At 37.8% G+C, this 26,970-nt stretch overlaps 2 protein-coding genes across 5 annotated transcripts in view; one reads left to right on the top strand and one right to left on the bottom strand.

Annotated features, from left to right (window-relative positions):
• Positions 1-5,054, top strand: part of JAZF1 (JAZF zinc finger 1) — a 201,992-nt gene extending 196,938 nt beyond the window's left edge. Inside the window, exon 5 of the mRNA XM_054818081.1 lies at positions 2,713-5,054. Coding sequence (XP_054674056.1) covers positions 2,713-2,889 — 177 coding nt within the window. The 3' untranslated portion in view covers positions 2,890-5,054. The remainder of the gene's footprint in view (positions 1-2,712) is intronic.
• Positions 5,055-6,073: 1,019 nt separating this feature from the next.
• The window catches only part of TAX1BP1 (Tax1 binding protein 1), a 64,205-nt gene continuing 43,308 nt past the window's right edge, over positions 6,074-26,970 (bottom strand). For all 4 annotated transcript variants that reach the window (XM_054814566.1, XM_054814564.1, XM_054814565.1 and 1 more), the window contains 6 exons: positions 25,869-25,994; positions 23,899-23,970; positions 17,833-18,007; positions 17,326-17,483; positions 7,872-7,948; positions 6,074-7,228 (listed from right to left, as the gene is read on the bottom strand). In XM_054814566.1, coding sequence (XP_054670541.1) covers positions 7,027-7,228; positions 7,872-7,948; positions 17,326-17,483; positions 17,833-18,007; positions 23,899-23,970; positions 25,869-25,994 — 810 coding nt within the window. In that variant the 3' untranslated portion in view covers positions 6,074-7,026. The remainder of the gene's footprint in view (positions 7,229-7,871; positions 7,949-17,325; positions 17,484-17,832; positions 18,008-23,898; positions 23,971-25,868; positions 25,995-26,970) is intronic.

Genomic DNA, 26,970 nt, shown 5'->3' on the forward strand with positions numbered 1-26,970 from the left:
ACCAAAGCACATGGCGTACTCTGTACTTAAGGCTGGGTGCATCACTGAAAAACCTGCATCACGAGAAGAGTACTGTTGACATGGAACAGTGAGGAGATTTGTGACTGCGGATTTATGGCATCTGCAGCAATTGATAGTAGTTTGAAAGTATCTTAAAGTGATTTCTTACAAAAATTAAAAGTCTAAGCAGGTTTCTGTAGTTTCCAAAATTACATATATGTTTGGGGCTAACTTTGTTTTCAAAATTTCACTGCAGTAGTAAAACTTAAGCAGGTTACCCCCAGATTTTCTCTTCTTTGAAGGCACAGGTCCTTAACAGTGCTTAGATGTTGACAGATGCCCTATGACAGTCCTCACGCCATCAGTGACATCCCTGACCCCCTCACCCCAACGGTCCTGCGGGTGCTGAAGGTTGTAACTGTGTGAAAGCTGCCTCAGGACCCCAGATAACCTGCAGGGAATTCGCTTGACTGCTCTTGAGGATGGTTTGTAGCTTTGATGTGCTCTTGGCTGTCTTGGTGCTACAGTCTTCTACCTCCTCTGAACACTCGTCACCCAGAACTAACCTGTACAAAAGGCTCATATTTGTACGTCTGGTTTGTATTGGAGACTGATGATTCTCATCTCCCACAGCTCAGGTGACAGCTGTGCAGGAGTTTTCCAGTATCACTAAGGGTGTAAAGGACAATTTGGGGGCTGGGTTTGCAACTTCAAGTGAGGATTCAGTGCCTGGGTGCTCTAGAGGAGAGAAGCGTGAATTTGTGGGCAGAGCAGTTGCTTGGAAGCTTGCACCCTTTTTCCAGGGTGGGTATTTTAGGCTAAGTTTTTCTTTCTAAAGGATTTCCACAAATCAACCTCTCCAGGCACTCAGGCTGCCCTCAAACACCACTCAGCGGTACAGACTCCACTGGGTGTTATGAGTTCTGACAAGAATGGTACCATGCTCAGCTTTATGATTGAAACCGGAGAACTGGTTTTGCTTAAAGATTAAAAATGCATTGCTGCAGTGGCACAACTGACGTGTAATAAATAAGGACCAGCATTTTACATTGTGAGAACACCGCAGCTATCTGGGAGACTGGGCGGTTTCTCTTGCAGTTACACTCCTCCCTGCTTTCCTGATGGGAGCTTAAGTTCCTTACGCTCCTCTTGCTTGCTGTGTTGAGAGCAGAGCAGTGGATGGCAGCACCCAGGAGGCTGTCGGTCGGGAATGGGACATAACGCTTGAGATTCTCACTCAGAAGTCAGATTAGAAAGTAGGGGAGGAGAAAGGGAAGTGCTGGCAGGAGAGTGGTTGTGAAGAGGTTAAGCTTCTGCCTTTCTGGGGTTTGCTTTCTGATGTATATAGAGTCTTGTGGAGTTTTAGGAGTTGTAGCTCCGTTCTGTTTACTGAAGGCTTTTTCTTTTCCCCTTTTTTTTTTTTTTTTTTTTTAAACAGCTTGTCTAACTTGTCTAATTGCTGCAAGTTCCAAGCTGGAGCTTCCACTTACTGTAAGCTGCACGTTAATAAAACTGAACTTGCTGTTTAAAAAGAGCCAAGGGGACTTTTGGTGTGTGGAACACCAGGCGGTGGTTCAGCAAAGACAAAATCCCTGAAACTTTTAATTTAGTGGGTTAATTAATATCCATGCCGTTAACTGATTTTGGCTTTTTTAATAGTTTAAAAAAAAAACCTCGAGATATGTATCTAGAAACACTAGAGAGGACACAGTAGAGCCTCAGAGCTGTATCTTGTCACAAATTGTCTTGACATCTTTTTTCTTCCTAGGAGAAGCTCTAATGAAAGACAGTTTGCCTTTTCTCTTTTATCCAAAAATCCAAGCTCTTTTAGTGGAAGCAGATAAGAGACTCCAGTAGGACAAACCCTACATCAAGCAGTATCGCGTACTAGCGAGACCGCAACAGCTTCTTCCACTTTTGCCAGAAAGATGTGAGGAGGAGGAGAGGGGTACAATTTAGATGTATGTTTAGTAAGGTTCTTAATCAATCTAGCAAAAGTGCTGCCCATTTCCCAACTCTGTCAGCATAAGGGTAAGTGTGGTGTGGTGCTGGTTTTTGTTCTTTCTCTCCAAACAACAGTGGAGATGGGTTCTCTAGTTTTAGCTATAGAGTATTCCCAAACAATAGCTATTTTGAAGATGGTTTCTCTGGATTATTTTCTAAGTGCCCTGTGTAACTCTTTAAGTTAAGTGTTCCCTGCAGTTAATTCTTTGGAGACAATGTGTAAACTACCAGAATTTGCTGGTGCCTAAAGACATATCTAGAAACAATGACACAAAACGGAACAAACACACCATGGGGGGAGCTTCAGCTTTTTGAAGAAGTGTGACTCAAGTCTTCATGCCAATTCTTTGTTTGCTTCTAAATGAACCTCTGAATAAAATTTGTCAATGCTACATGAAAAAAAAAAAGGGGAAGCAAAGAGCATCTCTGTGTGATCTCATTAACTGGTATTTTTTGGAAAGTGCCATACATTGGGAGATAAAAATCACGATTCCCCAGGTAGATGAATGTCACGTGTTGGAAGCACACAGACTATTCTCCTTCTTACCCCACCTTGTATTTTGAAAGCCCAGTACATGTGTAACACCTCGCAGGAGTTCTGAGCGATTTGGGTGATTTTGCCTGTAAGGTTCATCAATTTTTGTTTAACAGGAAGCCAAGCCATTACCAGACCACTCAACCACTAACATTGTACTTTCTCCCTCACAGAATGTGAACGGTATAAAGTACCACGCCAAGAACGGCCACAGAACACAAATCCGCGTACGCAAACCATTCAAATGTCGCTGTGGAAAGAGTTACAAGACAGCTCAGGGCCTGCGGCACCACACAATCAATTTCCACCCCCCCGTGTCTGCTGAGATTATCAGGAAGATGCAGCAATAACATGCTGGTCACAAATGTGCCAAGAAATCCTCACCAGCAGTTGCTGATTTTGAGAACAGCCACCTTTTTCAGGGGAAGCATTCAGCAACCCTTTAAAAAAATTAAATGCATGCTTTAAGATTTTCTGTAATTTTGGAATGATGTCTCTTTGTAGGGTTAATGATTTTGTACATTTGCACATGTAATCATCATACCCATTTTCATTTCTTTGAGATAAGGTGCTATAAAAGCTATAGGTTCTTCAGAACATTTTTCTCCGAAACAGAAAAAAAAGGGGGGGGGGGGGGAGGGCGTTGCATATTTAGTTGTACTGAAGCGTTGAACAGGAGTGAGAGGAGGAGAGCTTGGCACTGACATCCCTTCAAGATTGTAATGTGATGACGACTTTTGATGCATCTGTCAATGTGTGTGCAAAAACCAAAACCAAACCACCCTCGTCAAACTCTAGTTAACATGCCTTACATAATGGAGTTATCAGTGGAGTAGCAAGTCTTTTAGGTAATGGAAATATAAATAAGAAAGAATGTTTAACATAATATGCTAAAAATATTTTCATACTTAAATAACATACATAAAAAGGTGTGCTTGCTGTATTTTATATTATCTTGCAAATCTTTTTTTTTTCCCCTCTTGAAATGCTGAAAATCTTGCCATTTGAACTAGTAAACAATCACTTTAGTGTTAGAAATTATTACTTTTTTTTTTTTTTGTACAAGATGTCATATTATGTTCATGCCCATCAAACTTTTGAGGACCAATATCCCAGTCCAACTAAATATTTACCCCTGAGCTATCTGTTAGAAAGACACTTGGAAATACTTAAGTGCAAATTTATGTGTGTGTGAGAAACAATTTTCTTCATCTCAGATGAAGTTTTAAAGCACTTTGTAGTTCTCTATTGCCAACAGATTTAATGTTTTATGTGTTGCCAATTCTTGCAACTACCGTACGAGCATGTGCCTGTGGTTGCAAATAAAAATTAAAAATTCTACGCATGGTTTAAGGAGGTCCGTTATTTGTGCTAAGGGAGTTTCTAATGCCTCTCCCTCGTGTTCTTTGTATTTGAGATTTTTCTTTGTGCCTTTTTTTTTTTTTTTGCTTCTCCTTGTAGGTCACTGCATTCCATTTGGAAGTGTCTGTTTAGCTTTACATTTAATTTTGCTGAAATATGACATATGAGCCTTACTGAAGATTAAGTGCTTCTTGCAGCAGGTGGTCAGAGACTGACTCAAACCAAAAGCCACCCCGAGAGCGCTTTGTGTCTGGACCATACCCGAGCGGTTGCTGCTCGCCACCCTGCCTTGAGCACTCTTTTCCCACAAGTGCTATTCTTGGAGCCGAGGTGGGCACCCCAGCCCAGAAACACCTCGTACTCCATGAGGGTTAGGGAGGAACTCACTGTTGTAAACAAACACAGCAATCGCCTTTGCTTAGCTCCTGGTCTTTTATGTGCAAAAGAAAGCTCAAATACAGGAGGAATGAGCTTTCCCTGTATTTTTTTTTTTCCCAAAGCTTTAAAGGAAGACTTGGTAAAGATAATTACCTATTCTCCAGAGGAGTAAAAGTCTCTTTAAAACACTTAGGCATCACCCAAATTGAAATAAAACATCCCTTTTTCAAACTTTAGAGAGGTGCTGGTGCCTGTATCATAGGGCGCTGCCAGCCAGGTTTAAAGGCTGATCCAGACATGCGCATGAGCGGTGCACACCAGCCCCAGGTGGCCGCTTCCCCCCTTCCCCAATTTTGGCAACAGATCTGGCCAACAAACTTGTTTTTGGCTCTGCTCCTAGTGCAAGAAACTACAGGCTGGGTAAGTTCGTTCAACAGCTAAACAGTCGTAAAACGTCATTGTTGCATGTAAATTCCTTTCAACTATAAAAATGAAATTCCAGTTTCTATTTACCTATTCATTGTGACAGTATTATTAAACAGGTAAAGATGGGACTATTTTGTTATACTGTGTATAGTGAATGTATTGTACCGTGTCTGTGAAAAGTGTGCTTTAAATTATATTTTCATATGTTTTGTTGGGGACAAAGTACTTTAAGTTTGAAAGCAACAGAGGTTTGTTTTAGAACTGAAGGCAACTTAAAGAATTCCTGTCAAGAAAGCTGCTTATAAATGTAAATCGAATCACATTTAAAATAAACTGCCTCTGACCTAAAGAGACTGCTCTGTGCCTGTTCCTAACTTCCTGAAGAGTTAACGTCTTGGGCTGTATGTACACTTTTATTTGTATATTTTACTTTGGTATCATCAAACCCTGTAGTCAAAAAAAAAAAAAAAACCCACTTGAAGCAACTTAAGCACTACACCCTTAATGCACAAAATTACACAGTCTGGAGGAACAAAAATGGAGCATTTTGATGTAATCAGTCAAAAGAACTTGAGGTGGCAGGGGCTCTTTCTTTCCAACATGGCAGCAGGGCTCAGGTGACCAGATAAAATTTGTACTGATGCCACAGCAGCCCTTTTTATGGTGGGCTGAGGGTTACCTTTCTTCTGAAGGCTTTCAGCAATGAAGTGGCTATTGCTCTGAAAGGAGAAATCATTAAAATTTTAATTGGGTGAGGGTTTGGTATTGGTATTTGATGCAAACACTGTCATAGCTCCCTGTATATACACACACCTAAGAGAAGCCTCTGCTTTGGCACAGTCAGGGTTTGAGGTTCTCCTGCCTGTGCAGGACACCAACCTCAGATTTTTTTTTAAGTCTTTAACATGCTAACTAAAAAGATTTTGGTTTTATAGCCTGTTCTAACTGTTTTCACATGCTGTTGAGTTACGGTAAGAAAACAAATTGACAAAATAGTCTTTCAGTACTTCTGTGCTTCCCTCAGACCATCTCTTGACATGAAATTCACTGTTAAAAAAAAAAAAATCTAAGACTTACTTAGAACACAGAGGACTGCAGGAGTAACTGCTACCCAAGACACTGCAATTTATCTGTGTCATGCAGCTTTTAATAAATCCCACACTGAACAGAATATTGCGTATGTTCACAAGAGAACTGCAGGCAAGAGAAGCTACTGAAAACCTGAATCCCTGAGTCTCTCAAATAAAGAGCATAAATAGACATGAGCAACGGTTTCTGTCACAGAGCTGAAACATCTTCTGCAAGTATGTAATGCCTGAACTCTGGTTTATTTCAAAATGAGCAGCAGGAAAAAAAAGGACCACTGACTCCATGAATAATTTTGCCTTTAATGTAACAAGACTACTGTACAACAAGTGGAAAGCAAATATACTTAATACAGTTAAAGTAAATATAAAATGTTTAGATATACACACGTTTTTACTTACCGGAAAGAAATACATAAAGTTAAAATGCAGAAGGTTTTAAAAGCCCGAAGCCAAAAGGAACACAATTCACTGTTGTGAAAATAGAATGGTATTTTCTACTGAATGCAACTGCAACATAACAGCAATGATTTTTTTTTTGAACAATTACTTTTAGGCATTTAAGCACAGCAGTTTCATTCAACTCCAAAATACTGCCTTAAGGTATAACGTACTGAATTTAACATTATCCCTTACGGCAAACATTCTATATGTAAAACTGAAGTGTTTGCCATTACTTTTGTTGCAAGCATGTAATCTCACAGTACATGCATCTACATTTCAGAAGTGTACTAGAAAACTATATTTTCGTAGGGTAAGTTAAGTAACTTTTTGATTTAACTGTTACTCAAAGAAAAACTACATACATTTGCTAGGAGAAACATCTGGTTATTACATTTTTAATCACGCCTCAGGTGTCATGGGCAAGAGAAACCCCAGGGGTTTTGGTGGCTTTTGTGAAGTAGCTGAAGAGCATCATGAAACTGGTCTCTCTTTTTCTCAGGCTAAGTCATTCCCATGTCCTTACAAATTCCACTGAGTAGAGGAATAAATAGCTACACACACAACAAGGTGGGGTGTTGTGGGGGAGTTTAGTATAATGTTAGAGAGAGAAGATAACCCAATAGCAGCTTACAGCCATGATTCATCACGGCTCCCATGAGAGTACATCAGCTTTCAGGCAGAAGTTTGCGCTGTTACAGAAAAGCTGCGCTGTTTTTGTTCCGTAGGTGGACTACTCAAAGTTGGGGTTGGGTTTTTTTTTTTCTTTAAGCTACACTGCAAAACAAAGTGATTTTAATCAAAATTTAATACGTTCTGATCAAAGTGCGTCTGAACGTGCCTCTCAAACCCTTGCTGATCATAGTCAGGCGGGAACTGCTCACTGCACATGGGGCACACCTTCCAGTGGCTCTCCACGTGCTCCTCAAACTTGCTCTGGTCATAGTTAGGCGGAAACATCACATCGCAGAGAGGGCACTTCTTGTGCACATCGAAGCTTCACAAGGAGGTGGAGAGAGAGAAAGAAAGAAGGAAACAGTTATTTGATCTGTTACTGCAAAATAAAATACAAAAGTAGTATCCTGTTGCCACCGATGTTAAGAGCTTTAGTACAAGCTTAAATTTGAGCAGACTTTGTGTCTAAGGAAGTACCACACAGTTAAATGTCTTTGCTGAAAGTGCTCGGTACAGTTAAAGTAGTTTTACCAAGGAATTCCAAACTAACCTGGCATTCTAAAAGCGACATAATTTTGACATAATTCCAGCTACCACTGAATACAAATCTATTCTATGTCTTAATGGCCAAGCAGTTTCATGGGAAACCACTCTCTCTGCTCATAAATGCTTGCTCTTAGCAAACATAACACTTTATAAAAGCTCTAAACTTAGGTTCACAATTAGGTTGGAAAGAGGGGGGAAAAAACAAAAGTTATTCATTCATTTACCAAAAAAAATTGTCCAAAGTACAGCACAAATAGTCTACCCAGTCTCGCAGCATATTCTCTGCTAGCTAACTGTAAACCACTCATTCATTGAAAATGCTTAATCGTTTTTCATCTCCACCCGTGCCTTGAGTAAAAAAGTCCAGTTATATAGAAACCTACCCATGCCATTAAAGACCAGTAAAAGATAACATTTACCTGGAATCAAAGCAGAAACCTGTTCCACGTTCGTGCAAGAGAAGACTTGGAGGATCAGGAGCAGAAGGTACAGTGTTGTCATCATCCTATTAAAAAAAAAGTATTTTAAATAATACCCACTAGAAGCAGCTTTTTTTTTCCCCCTCCTCCAAATGCATTTTTTGTTATCAAGCATAAACGTGGAGGAAATTTACCTTTCACTTTATAATCTCTGCAGCATAAGTTTTACTCTAGTGTACAAAAAGCAGACGTGGTTAATGAACATGGAAAGCTAAGCACAGGCTGCCTTTGGGCCATGGACCTAGAGCAGAAATCTGTGCTCATACCACGAGAACGCTTCTGCTAACACAGCGGGTAAGGAAGTGCTGGTCAACTGGCTGTTAATGCCTGGGGGCTAAACCAGAACAGAAAAACCTGTGTCAAAGTGAATGCGGGGCATCACACTACAAACCATTAGAGCATTTTATCGAGAGCTAAAACTCAAAAATAAATTCTAGACAATTGAATGTCAAGTCAGACTTTTTAAACCTGTCAATCTAAATTTCAACATGGGAAAAAAAGACATTGATTTCGATTCCCAGCGCCTGCCTCTCGACGGTCAGTTTTGAGTGATCTGCCCAGGCTGCTCTCACTAGCCAAGCATGTCCCGCTGCCGTCAGGCACATCAGCTAAATTGCCCTGTTGGGCCTGCTTCCTCTCCTCGGCTCTGTCAGCTGGGCTCTCCCTTCCCCGACATTAACAGCACATAAATAGCTGCAGCAGGCACTGATGAGGATCCCTCTGCTGACGGACAAGCAGGTTTTGCCTCAGAGCTTCTATCAGGTTAGGAAGGCAGGTCCCCTGGGGAATATGCTGCTCCTCACTTCTCACAAAAGAAGAAAGAAACCCGCCTGCACCAGGAAATTCTCGAGCAGAAAAATGAAGAATTCCTACAGCGAGTGGATTCTGAGAGCTCCCTTCTGACAAGCAAGGGGTCAGAGCACTTAGGCTTTGCAGGTTTGGGGTTTGGTTTGTTTTTTTTTTTTCCAATCTGTGATGGCATTATTACAAATTCAGATTTAAATAAGCACAGTGATGTAAGCAAACACAATTAGGGGAAGAAAACCGCACAACAGGAAAATAAATTGAAGGAAGAGGAAGAAAATCAGAACTGGGTTTGCAACCCCGTTCTTTATGCATTATCCAACTATTCATTATACAGCATCTTGGTTCTGTTCTGCAATTAGTGCAGCACAAAATCTACTCATTTCAAGGTGGGAATACAGGTAAATTCAGCAAGATTTTTGAAACCCCAACACCTAAATAATTTTCCTTCTCATCTCAAAGACACCTTAAGTGCAAGAATTATGAATTATTTAGCTGATCTTCAAAAATGGATGTGCAAGGGACCATCTACAACAGCATACATGCCATACCCTTTATACGGATAACTATACGTATATCCATGCCTATTTCATTTTTAGGCTAACATACTTTGTCCTTGTGAAGAGTTAATGGAAACAGGGCAGGATGGGAAGATTGCCTCAATATTTTTCTTCTCCTGACAACAGCTGTTTAGTTTCAACCACTTAACATTTCCATTAAGCAGCTAGTGGGGCTTGCTGTGACAGGTGCTAGCAGCAGACATGTTTTCCTGTCTAACTTGCTTGCTTTGCACCTGCAGTAAAACGGGCATATGGGTTTTAAAATATTATTTGTTCTTTTTGTCATGAAAGAGGTAGGATGTATGTATTAAAGAAGAAAAACTATTTCAAGTACTCTTGTGCTACAACGCTACAGCTTATATAGTGCCAAAAACATGGCAAATTTGCTCAACACCAGACTCTAAGCACAGCAGGACTTATCTGAGAAAGTGATTGTGCATCTTCCTTCAAAAAAACAGTTCCACTACAAACGTAGGCCTAATTAACATTTAAATCCTTTAGAAAAGACTTTCTTACAATTTACTGTTTGTCACTCATTTACTTCTCGAGCACCGGGCATTTTTCACAGCACTGATTATTACTTGGGTTACAAGTGACAAAGTGGATGAGGTGCCTCAAATTCCTTAAGTAAGCTTTGTTTGGGACAGATTAGCAGGCCTGATGAAAAACGCATAGGTCATTCATTATATTAAGGGTTATTAGTGTTGAGTAAGGAGTCAGGATTTACTAATGCTAAATATTAGCTTGACATATAGGGGCATTAACCTACGTTATGTGGCTGACATGATACAGATGGGTGTCTCTTCCCATTGAAAATTATGACTGTATTCAGCAAAGCCCCAGTTCTAGAACAGGTCTTTCCTCGGACCTGAAAGAAACCACTGACCTGGATGCCCAACTGTAACAGAACACAGAACTAATCACCCCTGAAGTAATCCATCTTCCAGACAGATGTTAGAATACCACAGAAATTTTAGTTTCCCTATCAGAAAAGGAAGCCTCTCAGCCTTCATGCACGCATTACATGAAGATTAGAACATACTGAGTGACAACTGAAATACGTTCATGTAACACGTTATTCAAGCAGAAGTGATCTCACCAATGCCCTCCGTCCATTTCTATTAGCTATGTCAGCAGAAGTAGACTGCTTTAGCATCAGCTTCCCCACACACGTATTTCTGCTCTACCACCACAGTCCGTGGGAAACCCAAGATTTTAATTAGACTCAACAAAATGCAAACTGATTTATATAAAGGCTTGCCATTTTAAAAAAAATCAGCGCTGCCTGTCCATCTTATATAAAGCTTTAATAGGTTAATAGGTTGGGTGGGGTTTTTAGTTTGTTTTGTGTGGGCTTTTCACATTATTTACTCTAGTTATTTTAGTTATTTGTTCAGTATTCCTCCCCTCCTCCCTTTTTTTTTTTTAAAAAAAACCAAAACACCACCACATTTGGGATACTGTTAGTCACTTGGTAAGATAAAATTGTTTACATCTCTTGTTCTTTCTTTCAGCTTCTGGCAGCCTGATACCCTGCCATGTACAAACATAATGTTCCTCCTCATTCCTTTTTGAAAAACTGATTTGAAAAAAAAGGTACGATGCTTTCCTCGACACGGGCACACATGCACTTTCCTGCATCGCTGAGTTGTACGCACTAACTTCAACAAAAGGCAAGTGCAAGTTAACAGGTTTTTTTTTAAAAAAAAAAAAAAAAAAAAGGCTTTGCTCATGTCAAAGTAACATTAAGTTTGCTATGTCCTATGGATAAAGCCTTCTCATGACCCAGTTCAATTAATTGTAAAAATTATACTGTGTGTTCCTTACTGTAGCTTCTGACCCGTGCACCATATATGAATGGCAATACTAAGCACGGACTGATATTACGCTGTTAAGATATGAAAAGTCCGTCTCTTCAGTGTACTTTTGCTCTTGGCCAAGTCCAAAAAGAAAGATCCGTTCTTAACCTTTTGTTATGCTTAACCCAAACAAGAAGAATGCAAACCTATATTGAGCATACATCAACGTGCACATTGCAGAGATTATTGTATAATCAAAGAATGGTCAAACAGTAAAAATGAGAATGTTTCTTAGCCTGAGAGTATTTCACAGCTATTCTAATTACAAGTTACACTAAACTGTATACAATCACCACTAACTAAAAATTCTCATGCACTGCCCTGGGGTAACTTGCAACTTCTGGAAAACACAGAAAATGTCCCATTGTATCAGACCCGACAGCTGTCTATTCCTGTCATTGCAGATGTACAAAACTCCTACAGTGTACTGTGTAAAACGGAGAACTATATGAAGGGAGGACGGATCTTACCAATCTTGGTTCACAACCACTTAGTGCCCAGTTTCTGCCAGCTAATATAACCAATAATACATTCTTTATTCTTATAAGAGCGATGTTACATATGCTTTTCAACCTGTCATTTAAAAACCGGTCACTCTCCCACGGTAAAACAAACTATCCCCTGAAGACTCACAGGGAGAAGGCCAGTTCAAGCTGCTTTGCAGAAGGAGTTTGACAATAATTGCCAGGAGGCCGGGCCTCAATGGCTCGGCCTGTGCTGTATTTTAAGCTAAGGCACCAGCTCACTCTCAAGACCCCAGGGTCAAGTCGCCCAAGTTATTTGGACAGAAGCCCATACTCCGTATTTTGAGAAAGAGACAGTTTAATCTGCCCTTTGTGTAGAGCCAGCTTCCTTGCACTCCAGACGGATGACCGGGGATATGGCTGCTTGCTCCTAGTCCAAGACCTCTACAGTACCCCACAATGATGTAATACAGTCGATATGAGGCCTCAGGTCCTTACGAAAAGAGTCTGATATCAGGTACTGACAGGCTGGAACCATGGTTAGTAAGCATAAGAAATGACAGGCCTTCTGAATTCAGAATTTTGGATAATCAGGTTAATGAATTATGAAGGATGCCTTTAACATCATGACTTAACTATTAGCACTGGTCTGTAACTCTGACTCTTTCAAATTGCCACAGTGAGTTCCACAGATTATATGAATCAAAGATAAATAATAATAACACACAATAAAGCATGGTAAAAAAAGAGAGGGTTTGCTACTGGAGGAGGAAGAAGGGAAAACTGGACCTTAACTGTCAGAGATAAGCACAACTCACAGTTTTTACCAAAACTAACCAATTTTTTCTCAAGTACTGCTTTCATGATTACGGTTGTAACCAGTTCCAAGACTGCCAAACAGAAATTAGAAACAAAGCCATGCGACACTGTACAAAACCCACAGACTTGAACAATCGCTGCCTCCAATTTCTACAGCTCATTTTACCAGGCAACAATGGGGAAAGCAATACCCATCTCAAGCTTTAAACAATAAATGACCAGCCACACTGCTAACGTATCGTGCGAGTAATCTGGAAAGAAGAATACATACATTTTCTGTTGGTGACTCAGCTCTGCTGTGTGAGTGAAATCAAACAAACTCTTTTAGGTGTCTCTCTGCAAGCAGCCTGGTCCTCCAAGAGGTACTTGGATACCAACTGCTCCTTTTATGTCTATCCTATACAAAGGACAGTAATTGGCTGCCAGGGTAAGATCAGGCTAATGAAGTGTGGTGGTGTTAGGGGCTTTTCTTCCTAGAAGACAGACCATTTTGGATTCATCTCAAAAAAATAGCTTGACCTGATTGTCAGTTGCCAAAAGTTACACCCTCCCACCCCCCACAAAGTTACTGTGACTAACAACATTGTTTAAGAGTCTCAGGATAGTTATTCTGGGCTTATTGCCAACTGTAATCAGGACTACATTTCTAAAACTCACACTTTACTATTAAAAATATAAATATGTTTTGTTTATGGATCTCTCCCATACATACCTGCTTCTAGAAATTATTTGCTCCAAATGATTACATTTTGGTCAATTATGGGAGCATGAGCAAATGGAAAGTTAGTGCTGAGTAGAAGATGGCAAGAACTGGTGGCAAGTCAACTATTCTACACAAAATCACCACTGTGTGCGGGCTCATCTGGCATGATTAACACAGACCAGGTTAGCCCTCTCAGAAATCACAGTTTAATTGGCCAAAGTTCCAAAAGCCAAAGCTATGAAGAATTCCAGAAAGTCTTCGAGTTATACAAAACTGATGTTTTTTCATGTCAGCCAAATACATGGAAGTGCCCATTCCCAAGGAACAAAGTTTTGGGAGAAACAAAATCAGAACACAACAGGAACGTTACAGAAAAATTCTGATGCATTTGGAGATGTATCCTTACTTGTTCTACAACTCAAAGTAACTGAAGACAGTAAAGGCAGCATAAATTTCAGCATAGCAGGAGTGTCACCATCACCTGATCTTATACTGCTACTCAAGATAATGGTCAGTAACAAAAATGTCTTCACTGCAAAGTAGAAAGGGAAGCCTACTACACTCAGGTAAGAGCAAGCAGCATTCTCCTTAGGAATGTGGAAACTAAGTTCAGGTCACATGAGGAGCAAATGCCACAGTAGAAGGATCGTCCCAATCATGAGCTTGAGAATTTTGTAACTTACCAGTAGGAAAGACAAAATTACTTTGTAGAGGAATACAAAGATAGCAGCTGTGCTCCACGGAACCGAAGATCAAATCATTAGTTGCAAGAACAGAAGCATCCCCAGGAAAATAATTCATGCACAACTTTAGCATGAAAATAATCCTCTTGAAGTGAGCTTAGGGTGCCTGTGATGTCTTTCCTTCTATGAATGGGAATGGTACATACCCTAGTACCCATCCAGTACTGTACGGCTATGCAAAAATCCTGCCTCACTAGGCCAAAGGTGCTCATAAGGAGTGTACGGAACTTCTGACAGTGGAATGAGAAACCAGCAGCAGCTGAACAGAGACCACACTGGCATCCTTCTTCCCCATCGCCAGCCAAAAGGATAGTGCCATACCTCTAATCTGTTAATATAATCAAAAGACTCATTATTTCCTCCTTGGGATAGGTAGAGGGATCAACCAAAGCTGTCTCACTGAGATTTTTAAGAGGTGTATTGCTTAAAAGTACACATGATGGCAGCCACGTCAGCTCTACAGGCTGATAGTTCTCCATCAGGAAGGGAAATGGAGAAGCACTTATCTGTTAATGTAGGAAACTATGCTTGATCCATAATAGTAAGCAATTTACAATTCTAAGGACACAGAATAGAAACTTTTTTTTTTCTTCATACATTACAGACAAGGTACCACGAGTTAAATGTTTTTCAGCAAAAGACAGAAAGCATATAAATGGATCATTACCCAGGAATGCAAGATTCCTTTAAGCAAAAGTAAACCTCAAAAGCACCTCAAACAAGTCTGTTACAAGACTGATGAAGAAAAAGTTTCCATTAAAAAACAAACAAAACAAACAAAAACACCATACAAAGACTTTTCAAAAGCAAGGAGACACACGGGATTCCTGTACAAAAGGTTTGCCTCAGTTCAGACAGGTCCAAGATAATTCACTAAAGAGGACAAATTCCAGTTCAAGTAAAAGAATCAAGTTTTACCATGAAAAAGAGAACTTCGGATTTGTCTTGCATTCTCCCTAACACTTCTACTCCCACATAATCTCATGTTCTCTTCCTGTTTAGTTCGATTAGTGACCAGTTTGCAGCCATGCTCAGGCTGATTTGCCAGCTGGTGGCTGGCTATTAGAACAAGAATTAAGGGGTGTCTCTTCTCCCAAGCGATCATCAAAAAAATCTGTAGGAAGTCAGTAGCTAACACCTCTACCGCATGCACAGGAATGTAAACAGAAACTACAGCACATAAGTTTGACTTCCTAGGCCCCCGCATAGTTTGCTGACCTATTCCTTAGACTAGATGAATGTCCTAAAGGAAAGGATGTCCCATTTCTGGCTTTAATTCTGTAGAACCAAGTCACAAAGCTTTTCTCACACATGCGTGCACACACTTCCCTACTCTCACCTTACAGACTGAGAAAAGCCTATTTTACTTATATCTGAAAAGTCTGTTTAAATCTGTGTGTATACAACATCTACCTCCTTCTCCTGTGTATCGTAATATTGGCCCAGGGTCTCAAAGATGTGTCATCTTAGATACATGATGATGATCATGCCTACATTATAGGTAAACCACCACCAAAACAGCCATGAAGTGGTGGAAGTGGCTACACCACCTTCAAGTTCTTAAACTAATATAACGTGTAGTAATAGGAAAGTGGAGAGGAAGACAACAGATGGTAATACTTTAAACAAAGCAGCAAGACTACCAATCCTGGTCTTCTGGGAGGGAATCCTCCTCTAACAAAAGGCTTTACATCTTACTGGTTTAAAAATGCACAGAATTACATCTTAAATAGCTTATTTTAAAAAACAGTAGAACAAATGGCAATCTCTTCATATTTATCATTTTATACTCGCTGTTTCTTCTGCACAAACAACAGGCTCTCCTTGATAATGAATTGCCTACATGTATGGACATTTCTCCTGGTTATTTCTTTAAATACTGCATTAGAACTGTTTTATCTGTGGCATATTACTAAGTCTCTCTAGAAAGATTCTTGCAACTACTCATTTCCATGTAAATTTGTACACTCCACACACAGTTTATTTTTTGGAGGAGCAAGCAACTGATTCTCATTTGAATGTGAAAAAAAAAAAAAGTTATTTGATTTAAAGGCACTTTTTCTCAAGGTGAACTTTATTTAAGTCTCTAATATTCCATCTCATTACAAAAATCCAAGCTGTGTCAGCAAATGAGCACAAGACTCTAGCACTGTTTCTCTTGGGTTTGCAAGAGGGCAAAGCACATAGATCAGAAAGAACACCCTGCTAATTAAATGGAAGCAGATGACTAAAGAAGAGAAGAGCTTGTCACATGTAATATCTACGTCAAGAATGATCAGATTAAATATGCAAAAAGTGAAGTAAAGGTGGGCAACAGCATTAAGCTCACATTCTAGATCTTGAACAGGCTGCGAAAGTTCTGACAGTTTCTCTAATTATTCACAGTAATGGACACTGGGGGCAAAAGGTAGGAGGGAGAAATACATTTTTTGCCATTATAGGTGCTGAGCACCAGGGCTAAAATCATGCCTGTCTGAACACTGATCAGTTTCTGCAAAGGTTAATAGCAATTAAATGTGGCAAACTATACTAAATGAGAAACAGGTCATGATACCACTGGACTTGCAAAGAGCACAATACTTTGCAGAAAGGTATTTCTTGTTTAATATTTTTGAAGGTGCAAGAGTATTTAGAATAAGAAAGAGTAATAAGTCTGTTCCTGTTCAAATGAAGACATACAGTCCAGTTTGTTACAGAAGCCAACTTACTAAAACCATTTTTTATACCACAGCACGCAAGTTAACTGTACTAAAAAGAAAAGCTAACCAGTCTTCCCTTAAAACATGCAAAGCCCTAAAAAAAAAAAAAAAAAAAAATCAAGTGAGAATCTGCAACTTTCAGTCTAATCAGCTTTAGGTAACAGTCAATCCGCTCTTCCAAATACGCCTAACAGCCAAAAAACATTCAAAATGGAAATTAATAAATGTAGATTTGCAAAAGACAAAACAAAAGATTTATACATTACAATAAAATAATAATATATACATTTTCTTTCAGCATTTAACTGAAAATACTGGTATCTGTATCCTTCAAATTTGTATTTTTTCTGTTACAATTTAGCTCCTACATACAAATTAGAAAATGAGTAAGATGTGGCGACATTTTGAGCCCTCATTCACACAGGAGAGAAAAAACAGAATGAGTTGAGAATACTTGGATTTTTCTACTTTAGTATTTAAAAAGATTAGGAAGCTACTGTCCTAATACCCAAAGAAGCTGTCAGTAACTCAAGAGACTGGGGGAACAAATGTATTATCATCAATTGATGTGCAGAGTTTTCTCCTTCAAAGCAAGCAAAATTCACCTAAACATTGTTCATGGAAAAGAAAAATCAATGCTGCATTTATATAACAATGAATCAGGCTTATGAGATACTGAAAACCTATGTGCAACTCTTGATTACTCATTAATAAACATATGAAGAAAAAAAGTAATAAAAAAGGTAACTTGCATTGCTATCCTCGGGATCTTCTAAACCGTCAGGTCGACTAAGATTGCGTGAAGGCTGACTACACACTACATCATCTTCTAGCTCCCAAAAGGAAGTTCTAACAGGTGGTCTTTGGATCTCATCAGGATTAAAAGCGCCATCTGCTCCATCTGAAGAAAAATTAATTACAGCATCTTTGTTCAGTAGAGTTTGTATTTTGAGATTACAGATGTACTACCTTACATTAAAAATCAACACTTAAACACATTTTTGGCTTAGATAATATAAAACAATAGAAGACAAATCACCTTTTTCAAAAGGTATCTCTTTAAAACTTTGTTTACCTTATTGACTCTCATCAGTAAAATAAAGGCACATTAATGATTCGCATCAATCAATAAAGGCTCTGTACACCAGTATAAAGATTGTTGGTACTTAACCTGCATTAAATGAGCCACTACTTTTGAAACAGAGAAAGAAATTAGGGGGGGGGGATGAGGGGTGGTGGCATTTACTTACCTCTTCTTTCCTGAATTGCATAAGGGTTTCCATATTGCAATACCGGTAGTCTATTCGGCACTGCAGGCACTGGCCCGTTTTCCTCTGAATATGGGTTGCGAAAGTGTAATATCTGTTGTGAAACCTGCCCTTCCATCATCCTTCCAGCTTGATTACCTGGTGTCCTGCCAAGTTCCTAAATAATGCAAAGTTTAAAATGCAATTAATCCATGGAGTCCTAGCAAAGTTTGAAATTTTTATGGATTATTTAATTTTTTAAAAATACATCTGCTAATCCTCCCACTGTCTTTTCATCTTGCTCTCGTGCCAAATATATCAGACATACCAGAAACAGTCAATGAAGAAAAAAAATACAAAGAAAATATTTTAAAGAATTTTTTTTCTTGTTTTGTCATCATTTAATTCAAATTACATAAACAGAACTGCCACTTTTTTCAAGAAATATCTGCATCCTTTACAATGAGGAAAAATCAGCTAAATAGGTAAAAATGGGTGGATTAACAATAACAACTAACGATAACGTGCAGTGAGAAAAGTTTTTAAAAGTTACAATTAAAAATAATCTTTTTTTTCATACCATACCATTCAAGAATGTACCATTTTAGTAGGTGAAGTACATCTATGTACATACTCAACATAATTCACTATGAATTCCTGAGTGACAGATATTTGAAGAACTATTAAGTACATCACACTGGATCCTTTCTGATATCTAACAGCAGCAGAATGTTGACCTACATGAAGTGTAGCTTAACATTCGCTAAGCTGAGCTCAAGGCTGTCACTTTCAGGAGGAAATTAAGAACGTTAGAACTTTTGCTCAACGTCCTTCATATGCATGCACACATACATGGGGAAAGAAACCAGCACAGAGAATTCAGAAGCAGTCTCATGTGTTTTCTACAATGTAACTTCCTTAGAGTTATCCTTACTTGCACGCACAGTCACGTATGCACGTCAAGTTCTGTACGTTTGTTTGCAGATGTGTTAGATGTAGCTGTGTTTAAAGCTGGAAAAGAATTACTTTGTCCAAATGTAGAGATCCTATCAAACATATTCACCTAAAACTATACCTACAGAGGCAAAGATCTGTTACTTTTCCTTGTTCTCAGTTCCTTTAAAAATCGATTTTTAAATACGTGATGAAATATGTTAGACCGGTTGGAACACTTTTATCCTGGTTTGTGATTCTGCTTGGTGATCATGTTCCACTTGTAATTATTAGGGGATTTTTTAGTTGTTGTTATTATGTCAAAATATTTCTATTACCATTATACCAAGTATAGCCAAAAACTCCTTTGTCCTACTCACTGCTAACACAGCTGAAATTTTTGCGTATTTGTCCTTTTGTGAACAGAAAAAAAGAAAAAGGAATGTTTGGGGTTTTTCAATTAACATACAGTATTATCTACAAAGTTGAGAAGCGGTTTGTGGCTTGCAATGACTGAAGATATGAAACACTTCTGAGCTGCACTGTAAAGCAGACTTAATCCAGTGGGTACCTTTTTGGTTTTACATTCAAAAAAGACACACAGTATAAAAAAAATTACAATCTAAATGTAAGTCAAAGGCAGAGCAGGGGAAAAAAGAGAACAATGAAGTAATAAGACAGGTCAACATATTAAGAAGTGATTTCTACATCAATAGCGTGAAGTTGTCAGCTTCTTCGTGGGCATGAGGGAAAGGCTAGTTTGCAGGAGCACCCTGAAGAAAATACTGTTACTCAGTGGAAATCTCTCTCCAAACCAAAACAAAATAGCATGGAAAAAAGCACACAAGTATGCACATTTGAAAATGTAACAGAACAATGATGAAGCATGGTCTCACAGATCAATTCATTATATTTGAACACAGGGAAGGAAAGAAGACAGAGAATGGTAGGTCAGGAAAGATCTGGAAAGGATGCTGAAAGCAGAACAAGTAACTTCTGATAAATGCAGGGCAGGCTGGCAGTCAAAACAATGAGCTAGGAAAATGCTGTGTATCCTACAATGCTTTCTGAATGAAAACAAGTGAGAAAAGGTTTCTCCCATCTAGGCTAGAATGGGCCGCAGCAGGTGTGACAATTCTATTGAAATTCTGGGCAAGATTTTTAACTTGATGGACAGCTGGAGGAGACCACATTGCAGATACTTTACATCAGCAGGACTCAGGTAAACACCGGGATAACGAAAATTTAAAAACAGGTCAGATGGAAGACAATTTGCACTATCATTCTGGACTATAAGCTAGGTATGGGGTCACGCCCCTAGCAATCATGCAAAGGCCCCTGAATATATATATGTTAAACTCAGCACTAACTAGTAGGCCGATTGATTAATTCTCTATTTTTTTATAGCATTCAGACAATTTATTCTAGAAAGAAAAGCTATTACTCAAGGTTGGTATTTTCTATTTATATTAACAAATAGAAATTAGTTATACTTTTCACAAAGGTAATCCAGAGTAGGTTACTTATTTCAAACAATACTTATACTACAAACATCATACGGAACAAAACTGCACTTATACTACCGTCTAATTACAAATGAGTGGATTTTAAATCCATGAGAAGTTGTATTTTCATACAGTGATTCCAAAGTTATTACACTTCCTGTGAAAAATAATTTGCCTTCTATGAACTTCACGAGCAAAGTTCTAGTTCATCCTTCTTCCCCCTTCTTATATCCTCACCTACTTTATATATACATGTATACATCCAAAATTCAGTGTTTTCATCCAAAATAAAAAATTGTTGAATTTATTGAAGGGCTTAAATGACCTGCTTTATTTAATTCTATTGTTTAAATATTTGTATCAAAGGCAATGAATTCTCTCAGAAAAGCTCAAAACAGAACTCAAAAAAATTAATATACTTAAAATTCTACATTCTTGCATATAATCCATAGAGACAGTAGTAATTATAAACTACTAAAGGGTTTTTGTAACTTATAAACTGTTAAAACTCCAAGCCGATATATATGTTATAAGACAGTAATTAAAGTGACTGAAGTGTGGTCAGTGCATCAGCTGTAATTCATCCAAAGAAAAGTCTTTCTCATCCTTCCATTTAATAAAATGGGTTAAGGGAAAGACAGCACGTATGCCAAGAATATCCAAAGGAATATGCCATTTACAATTCAGAACCAAGCAAAAAACCTCTGAGATGTAAAATGACAATAATAATTTAAAAAAGAGACTGTTAAGACAGATATGCTTTCCAATAATTTTTTTCTGATTAGCATTTTCTTCTGGACTCTCTGGGTTCATGTTTAATATTTGCTAATGTAATATTAACAAAAACCTCGAAGATGGAAGTGTGTGTCTGCTCCAAAATACTTTGAATTCAAACCTAAACCCAAGACTTCAATTAGTGATTTAACTACATGAGAAGCAAAATGTCTCAGTTATTAAAAGGATCAACTCAAGGTATTTTTCTTAGAAACAGGTAAACTTCAGCCGAAACACTAGAATATAAAAATGCAAAATCAAGTAGCAGTAACTACTCTGAAAACAAAACGCCACTCAAACGAAAAAATACGGAGATTACACATTTATTGCTATATATGTACTATCAGGTTTCAGACATAAAGGATTTGGATTCCAACAGCAACATCATAAAGTCGTTTTCGAACAAGAAAAGAGTAGTATCTACAAATGGTAAGGCAGCCTACAGAATCTTTTTTTGAGCACTGGCCGTAAAACAGTAGTGTTTATTTTCTTTTAGAAAAACTTTCTAATACAGGACAACACAATTTCTGCCTAACACCCTCCTGTAGATACGATAGAAAGCTATGCTAGCATTACTTTAGACTTATAGACTGAATTGCATATATGATTGAAATGGTTAGGGTTAAATGGTTAGGATTACATCTTAAAGTTTTAGTGAGCATGTAAAATCCAAATAATTAATCTTTACTCAATACAAAGCAGGAACAATTAATTATCAGTGAAACTAAGATTTTCCTTTTTAAAATCAATTTCTTCTGCAATATGGAAGCAGTTTAGAATGAGAGGTAGTGGCATGAATACTTTAATTTTAGCATAAGATTAAAACAGAATGTAGATCAAAGTGACTGTAAAAAGGTGCTGTAAAATAGCCTTAGCCAGAAGTTGGAAGGCTAGGGTAGAAACTGCTTAAAAAATAAAAAAAATAAATCAAAGGCTATATAAGTATGTAAATAAAACAGAAACCAAGTAATTTTATAGGTTTGAAGAGACACCAAATGAACATTTTTAGCATGCTATGGTTGGTGGCATTTATAAACAAACACCGATAATGGAGTATAAATTGAAAAACTGTTTACTATACTGTGCTTAACCTTTTAAATCATGGTTCCAGTCTAGCAAGGCACTTTGATTCTTCTTTGTAATGTAAATATCTATAAATTTGGTAGATAAGGTTCCAAGCTTTTATAAGCTCCATACATTATTATTACAATTGTTCTCCTCCTTATGTGTGGTGTTTAAAATTACTCCCTCCAGCTAAACTAGATTCATCAAAACTCAATTTTTATTTTGCTTTATTTTGAATTAGAATAGCATGAGAGAAATCTATTAAAAACTAAATGTTTGGTTAAAAAAAAGCTAATTTAAATACCAACTACTTGAGAATCTAGAATTTTACAAAACACTTAACTAGCTTAATCTGAAATTAGTTTAATTTCAATTTATCAGTACACAAATTCCTGGGTTTACTAAATACCCATTCACATGAGATTTTTTAAGTAATCGCAACCATCCTATAACTTTTCCACAATATCATGCAATACTATCTGAATGTAATAAAGACATTTTATTATTTTGTTTTTCAGTAAAGCCTAGCTTTGATTAGTTGCCGTATAATACCTTAGAGGTACTTCCAACATTAGAACATTAGCATTAGTATTTCAGAATGTCTGGTTTAACAGTAAGGGTAATGAATTTGATTAGACAGTGAACTCTTGAAAGTAGCAGTCCATTTTCTATCATATATTTTAAAAAATCAGAGTACGGTTTGTGTATCTTTCTTTTCTGATAAAGATATTTTTCAGTTGTATTTTACCGAAGTCACTACTGTCACATGTCAAACTGCTCTTATGATTACAAGCAGTCAGTAAGAGAACCACAGATGTCAAAAGGATTTGGCTGTACGCACACATCATGAAAAAACTGGAGATTATACTGTTGAAATATCTACATCTCTAGTTATAGGACAACACTGGATAAGAGCAAAAATAATCTTAACCAGTGATGGAAAAAATAAACTGTCAAGCTAATTATGTACCATTCATGTCTTATGCCAGGATTCCAAAGGGAATGAGGTTTACTAATTGTGCTGCTATCACCCAGGAACTCCTGAAAGTATCAGCGAGAGAGTCTGTCTCAAAGAAATTAAATTCCCGCAAATTTTGCTAACTGATGCTCCCCTAGAGGACAGAAAGGCCGCAGCGTGAGCTCAGTAATAACCTTTTCTTTCTGGCCAAGCAGCACACACACAGAGCTGGTATCAGCCTCTGTACACAACAGGGCCAAACCTCCTTCACTAAGAGATACAGAGGAGTAAAGGAAAGAGTAAAAAGGAGTAAAAATAGGAAGGAGGCTGGAAGGCCACTGAAAACTTGTAGAAAACCAGCAATGCTGCTGAGATGAGAAGGGAATATAGGACAAAATCTAGTAGGAATTCCAATGTTCTGTGAACTGTATAGCTAGCTGCAATTTCAGATTATTAATTTACACTATCTGCAAACCAAAATAATTATTTTGGATCCTGGATGGAATATCATTCTAGATAGGAACAAAGAAATATTTTTTGACACCATAACATTTTTGTTAGATTATATGCAGAAAATATTCTGGAACACTACTACAGAACAATAAATGACAATATTTTCAAAGGCTGAGTCAGTTTTGTCAAGTTGGTATACTACGGTGTACATTTTTAAAAAAACTGTGTTAGTACGATTAATAGAATTTGTAGTTTAAAATACTAATTCATTTTGGCAAAACATCCAAATACAGAAAAGAAACAAATCCTCATTGCAATTCCTCAAACCAAAGAACTTCACAAGCGTTAATTTACAAAATTTAACAGGAATCCTGACAATACCTTCTCACTGGTAAAGAGTTCCAACTGTGATGCCAGTTCCTTTATTCGTCTCTCTTTTTCTGCCAGCTGAACCTATAAGAAAAGAAGTTTAAGGTTTCTGTATTAGTGAATAGAAACTTTCCCTGTGTGTTATATTGTGAAACCATAAAGTTCGGTGATTAAGTTCATCTTTCAGATGGAAATTATTTTGTCAACTATAGTTACAGGCAACAATATTTGTACTACTACAAATCAAAACCAACAATTCTCCCAAAGTTTATCTACTGGATAACAGGAGTACATTAACAGCCTTTTCTTGCCAGTTGTCAGAGAACAGTTCTGGAATGATAAAATCCTACGTTAAAAACCTGGAGCAGAGTCAGTTAATGCTATCAGCAGGAGGGACACCACTGCCCAGGATTGCAAGCCTCATCTCATTATTTCTAACGGAAGCTGGTGGCAAGATTTCAGTGATTTATTTCATTCACTTCTCTACAGTTCTTATGTCCCACCACAGAACTGAGAGAAACAAAATCTCCTCCTACCTCAGAAATATTAAATTTGTTTCACAGACACCTACCTTGCATCTCTGTTGGGTGCTCTGGGAGTAGGTGCAACTGACACATTACACAATTCTTCCAGGCTTCCTCCTTGCTTCAAAATGATTATTTAAATAATCTTTCTCTACAAAGGGCTATTTTCTTTGGATTCTGGTTACTTTGGAGACTGCCTCTCCATTTGTTTTTCTAGCATATAAGCTCAATGGTCTGCACAGTTACGTATCAATTTTTTTTCCATTCTGAAATTCCCTCTCCTAGTTCAGGTCAGAGAGAAATCTACTGACTGGGAAGACAAGCTCGCTTTTTCTCCCCCACCTGCACCCTCCTGATTGATAACAGGTTTTGAATTGCAGTCAAAATGCTTTCAATTTTGGAACCAATTATTTATTACTCCTGCTGTTGAGAAGTTAAAAACAAACTTATTTTACATCAAATTACACATAGCAACCAATCACTGCCAATTAATAAATTTAAATGAATTGAAGAGAGCCATGCATTTTATAAAGTTGAAATTGAAGCTTTGAAAAGTGTCAAATAAAGGACAGCACAGCCTCCAGGTGCTGAAATGAGCTGTAGAGTAATTCAGTATTGTATAAAGAAAAAGTGCTGTGATTTCTAATAGAAGGGGGTTCCTACTGGAACCGATATAGACACAGTTCAGTTTATTCCCTGTTTATCACAATGGGCAAAAATGGACAACAGAGAGTATTCTATCCTGTCAACTACACTATCCCTGTTAGACTGCAAACAAGCATAAAAACTAGTCTTATGGAAATTTATTGCTCTTATCTTGTCCTCATTGACCTAAAAAGCCACTGCGCAGCATATGTATTACTATCACATAGCCTCAAAGATTAAGTAAGGCCTTGTGTAAGCTAAAGCTGACCGTTACGCATAACTTTCTGGTGCAAGTGTTACATCGCTCTACTAAGACTACAGTTGAGATACTCCAAATTAAATTCTTTCATGATGATTTTAAAAACCAAAATATCACTCATCTGGTATCTCTCTAGTTAATTGAGATAAAATGCATTAGATGTTACTACACTAGTAACGCAGCATGCAATATGAAGATTTTAGATGAATGTGCCCATCAATAGTCCTGTTAGTATTATAGTAAGCAACAGGAAATTAGAATTCTCTAGCCCCTTTTCTTCCTGTAATACAAGATTAACGTCGTTTAGACGTTTGTCTAAATCCACAATATTAAAACACTGAGAGCCGTTTGGTAATATACTTAGCAGATCTGTTTCACTTTAAAAAAAAGCATTACAAGACTGTGTTGTTTCTACAAATGCAAAACAGAATTTCTATTTAAAGCAAAAATACATTTTGTCCATTAAAACTCATCATTACTTGAACTATTAGAAATGAGCAGCTATGTTAAGAACATGATACCATTCATTGTCATAAACAAAGTCTGTAACTTACTTTATACTGATCCTCCATTGCTGCTAGCTGTAATTTTATACTTTCATTGATTTTCACTTGTTCTTTCCACTTCAGCTCCAGTTTAGCCAGTTCATCAGCATAAACACTGCACTTCATCTTCTCATCCTAAAGTAGTTTATACCATGGCATGAAATTTTCACAATTTTAAGAGACTTCCCCCTCCTGCACCCACAACGATACTGTGTAACTTCGTGCTTTTACAATTGGCTTCCCCAAGAAATCAAGCCTGACTCAACTTTGAAGAGGACAGGACCACTGAACACTGCATAAATGATGTTCAATACCTATTTTTTTTCTTGCCTGAGTTTTCAACAAGCTGATACTCCTCTTTAGCTTCATAGTTTCAAGTTTCTTTGTATCCTCATACAAATTCATAATTATCCTTTCAAGTGCCTCACTTCAATACAAAACCTTTCCCCATGCAACTATTACAACCTAAATATCTTTCATCCAGAAGGTCAAAGGCAAAGCTTTCTTCAAGCATCACTATAGAAGAAACAGCCAGCAAAAGTTAACGCAGGCTCTCCACAGACAGGGTAATAAGCAGAATTACATGACAATTGTTACATCCTGGAGAGCACATTAAAGTAGAATAATCTCCTTGCAATAAATAAGACAAACAAGATAAGCTGAGTTCATGGCAGTTTGTGAATGTATTATGACTATTAGAGAACAAAACATATTGAAGTAGAGAAAAATTCCAAATTTTTAATTCTAAACTTAATTAGAATGTTCCTGAGTTCATAATGTTAATGTTATTTTTTTTAATCCCTAAACAGCAAGCAAACAATGAACAGAGACACCACCTAGAAAGCATTTTTTAAACAATTCAACTTTTCACCAGCATCGCTGATGCAATACTCCATTGTCATACATAAATCTAAACTGGCTAAATGAAAATCAAGTTAGGACTGACAAGTATTAATATTTGAAGGGCATTACTATTGTGAATACAGCACTACTGGTGCCAACTTTGGTCGAGGCCCCATGCCTGGAAGTGTTTAAGACCAGGCTGGATGAGGCTTTGCGCAACGTGGTCTAGTGGAGGGTGTCCCTGCCCACAGCAGGGGGGTTGGAACTA

This window comes from Grus americana, chromosome 2 (genome assembly GCF_028858705.1).
Source record: "Grus americana isolate bGruAme1 chromosome 2, bGruAme1.mat, whole genome shotgun sequence".
NCBI classification, from domain to species: domain Eukaryota; kingdom Metazoa; phylum Chordata; class Aves; order Gruiformes; family Gruidae; genus Grus; species Grus americana.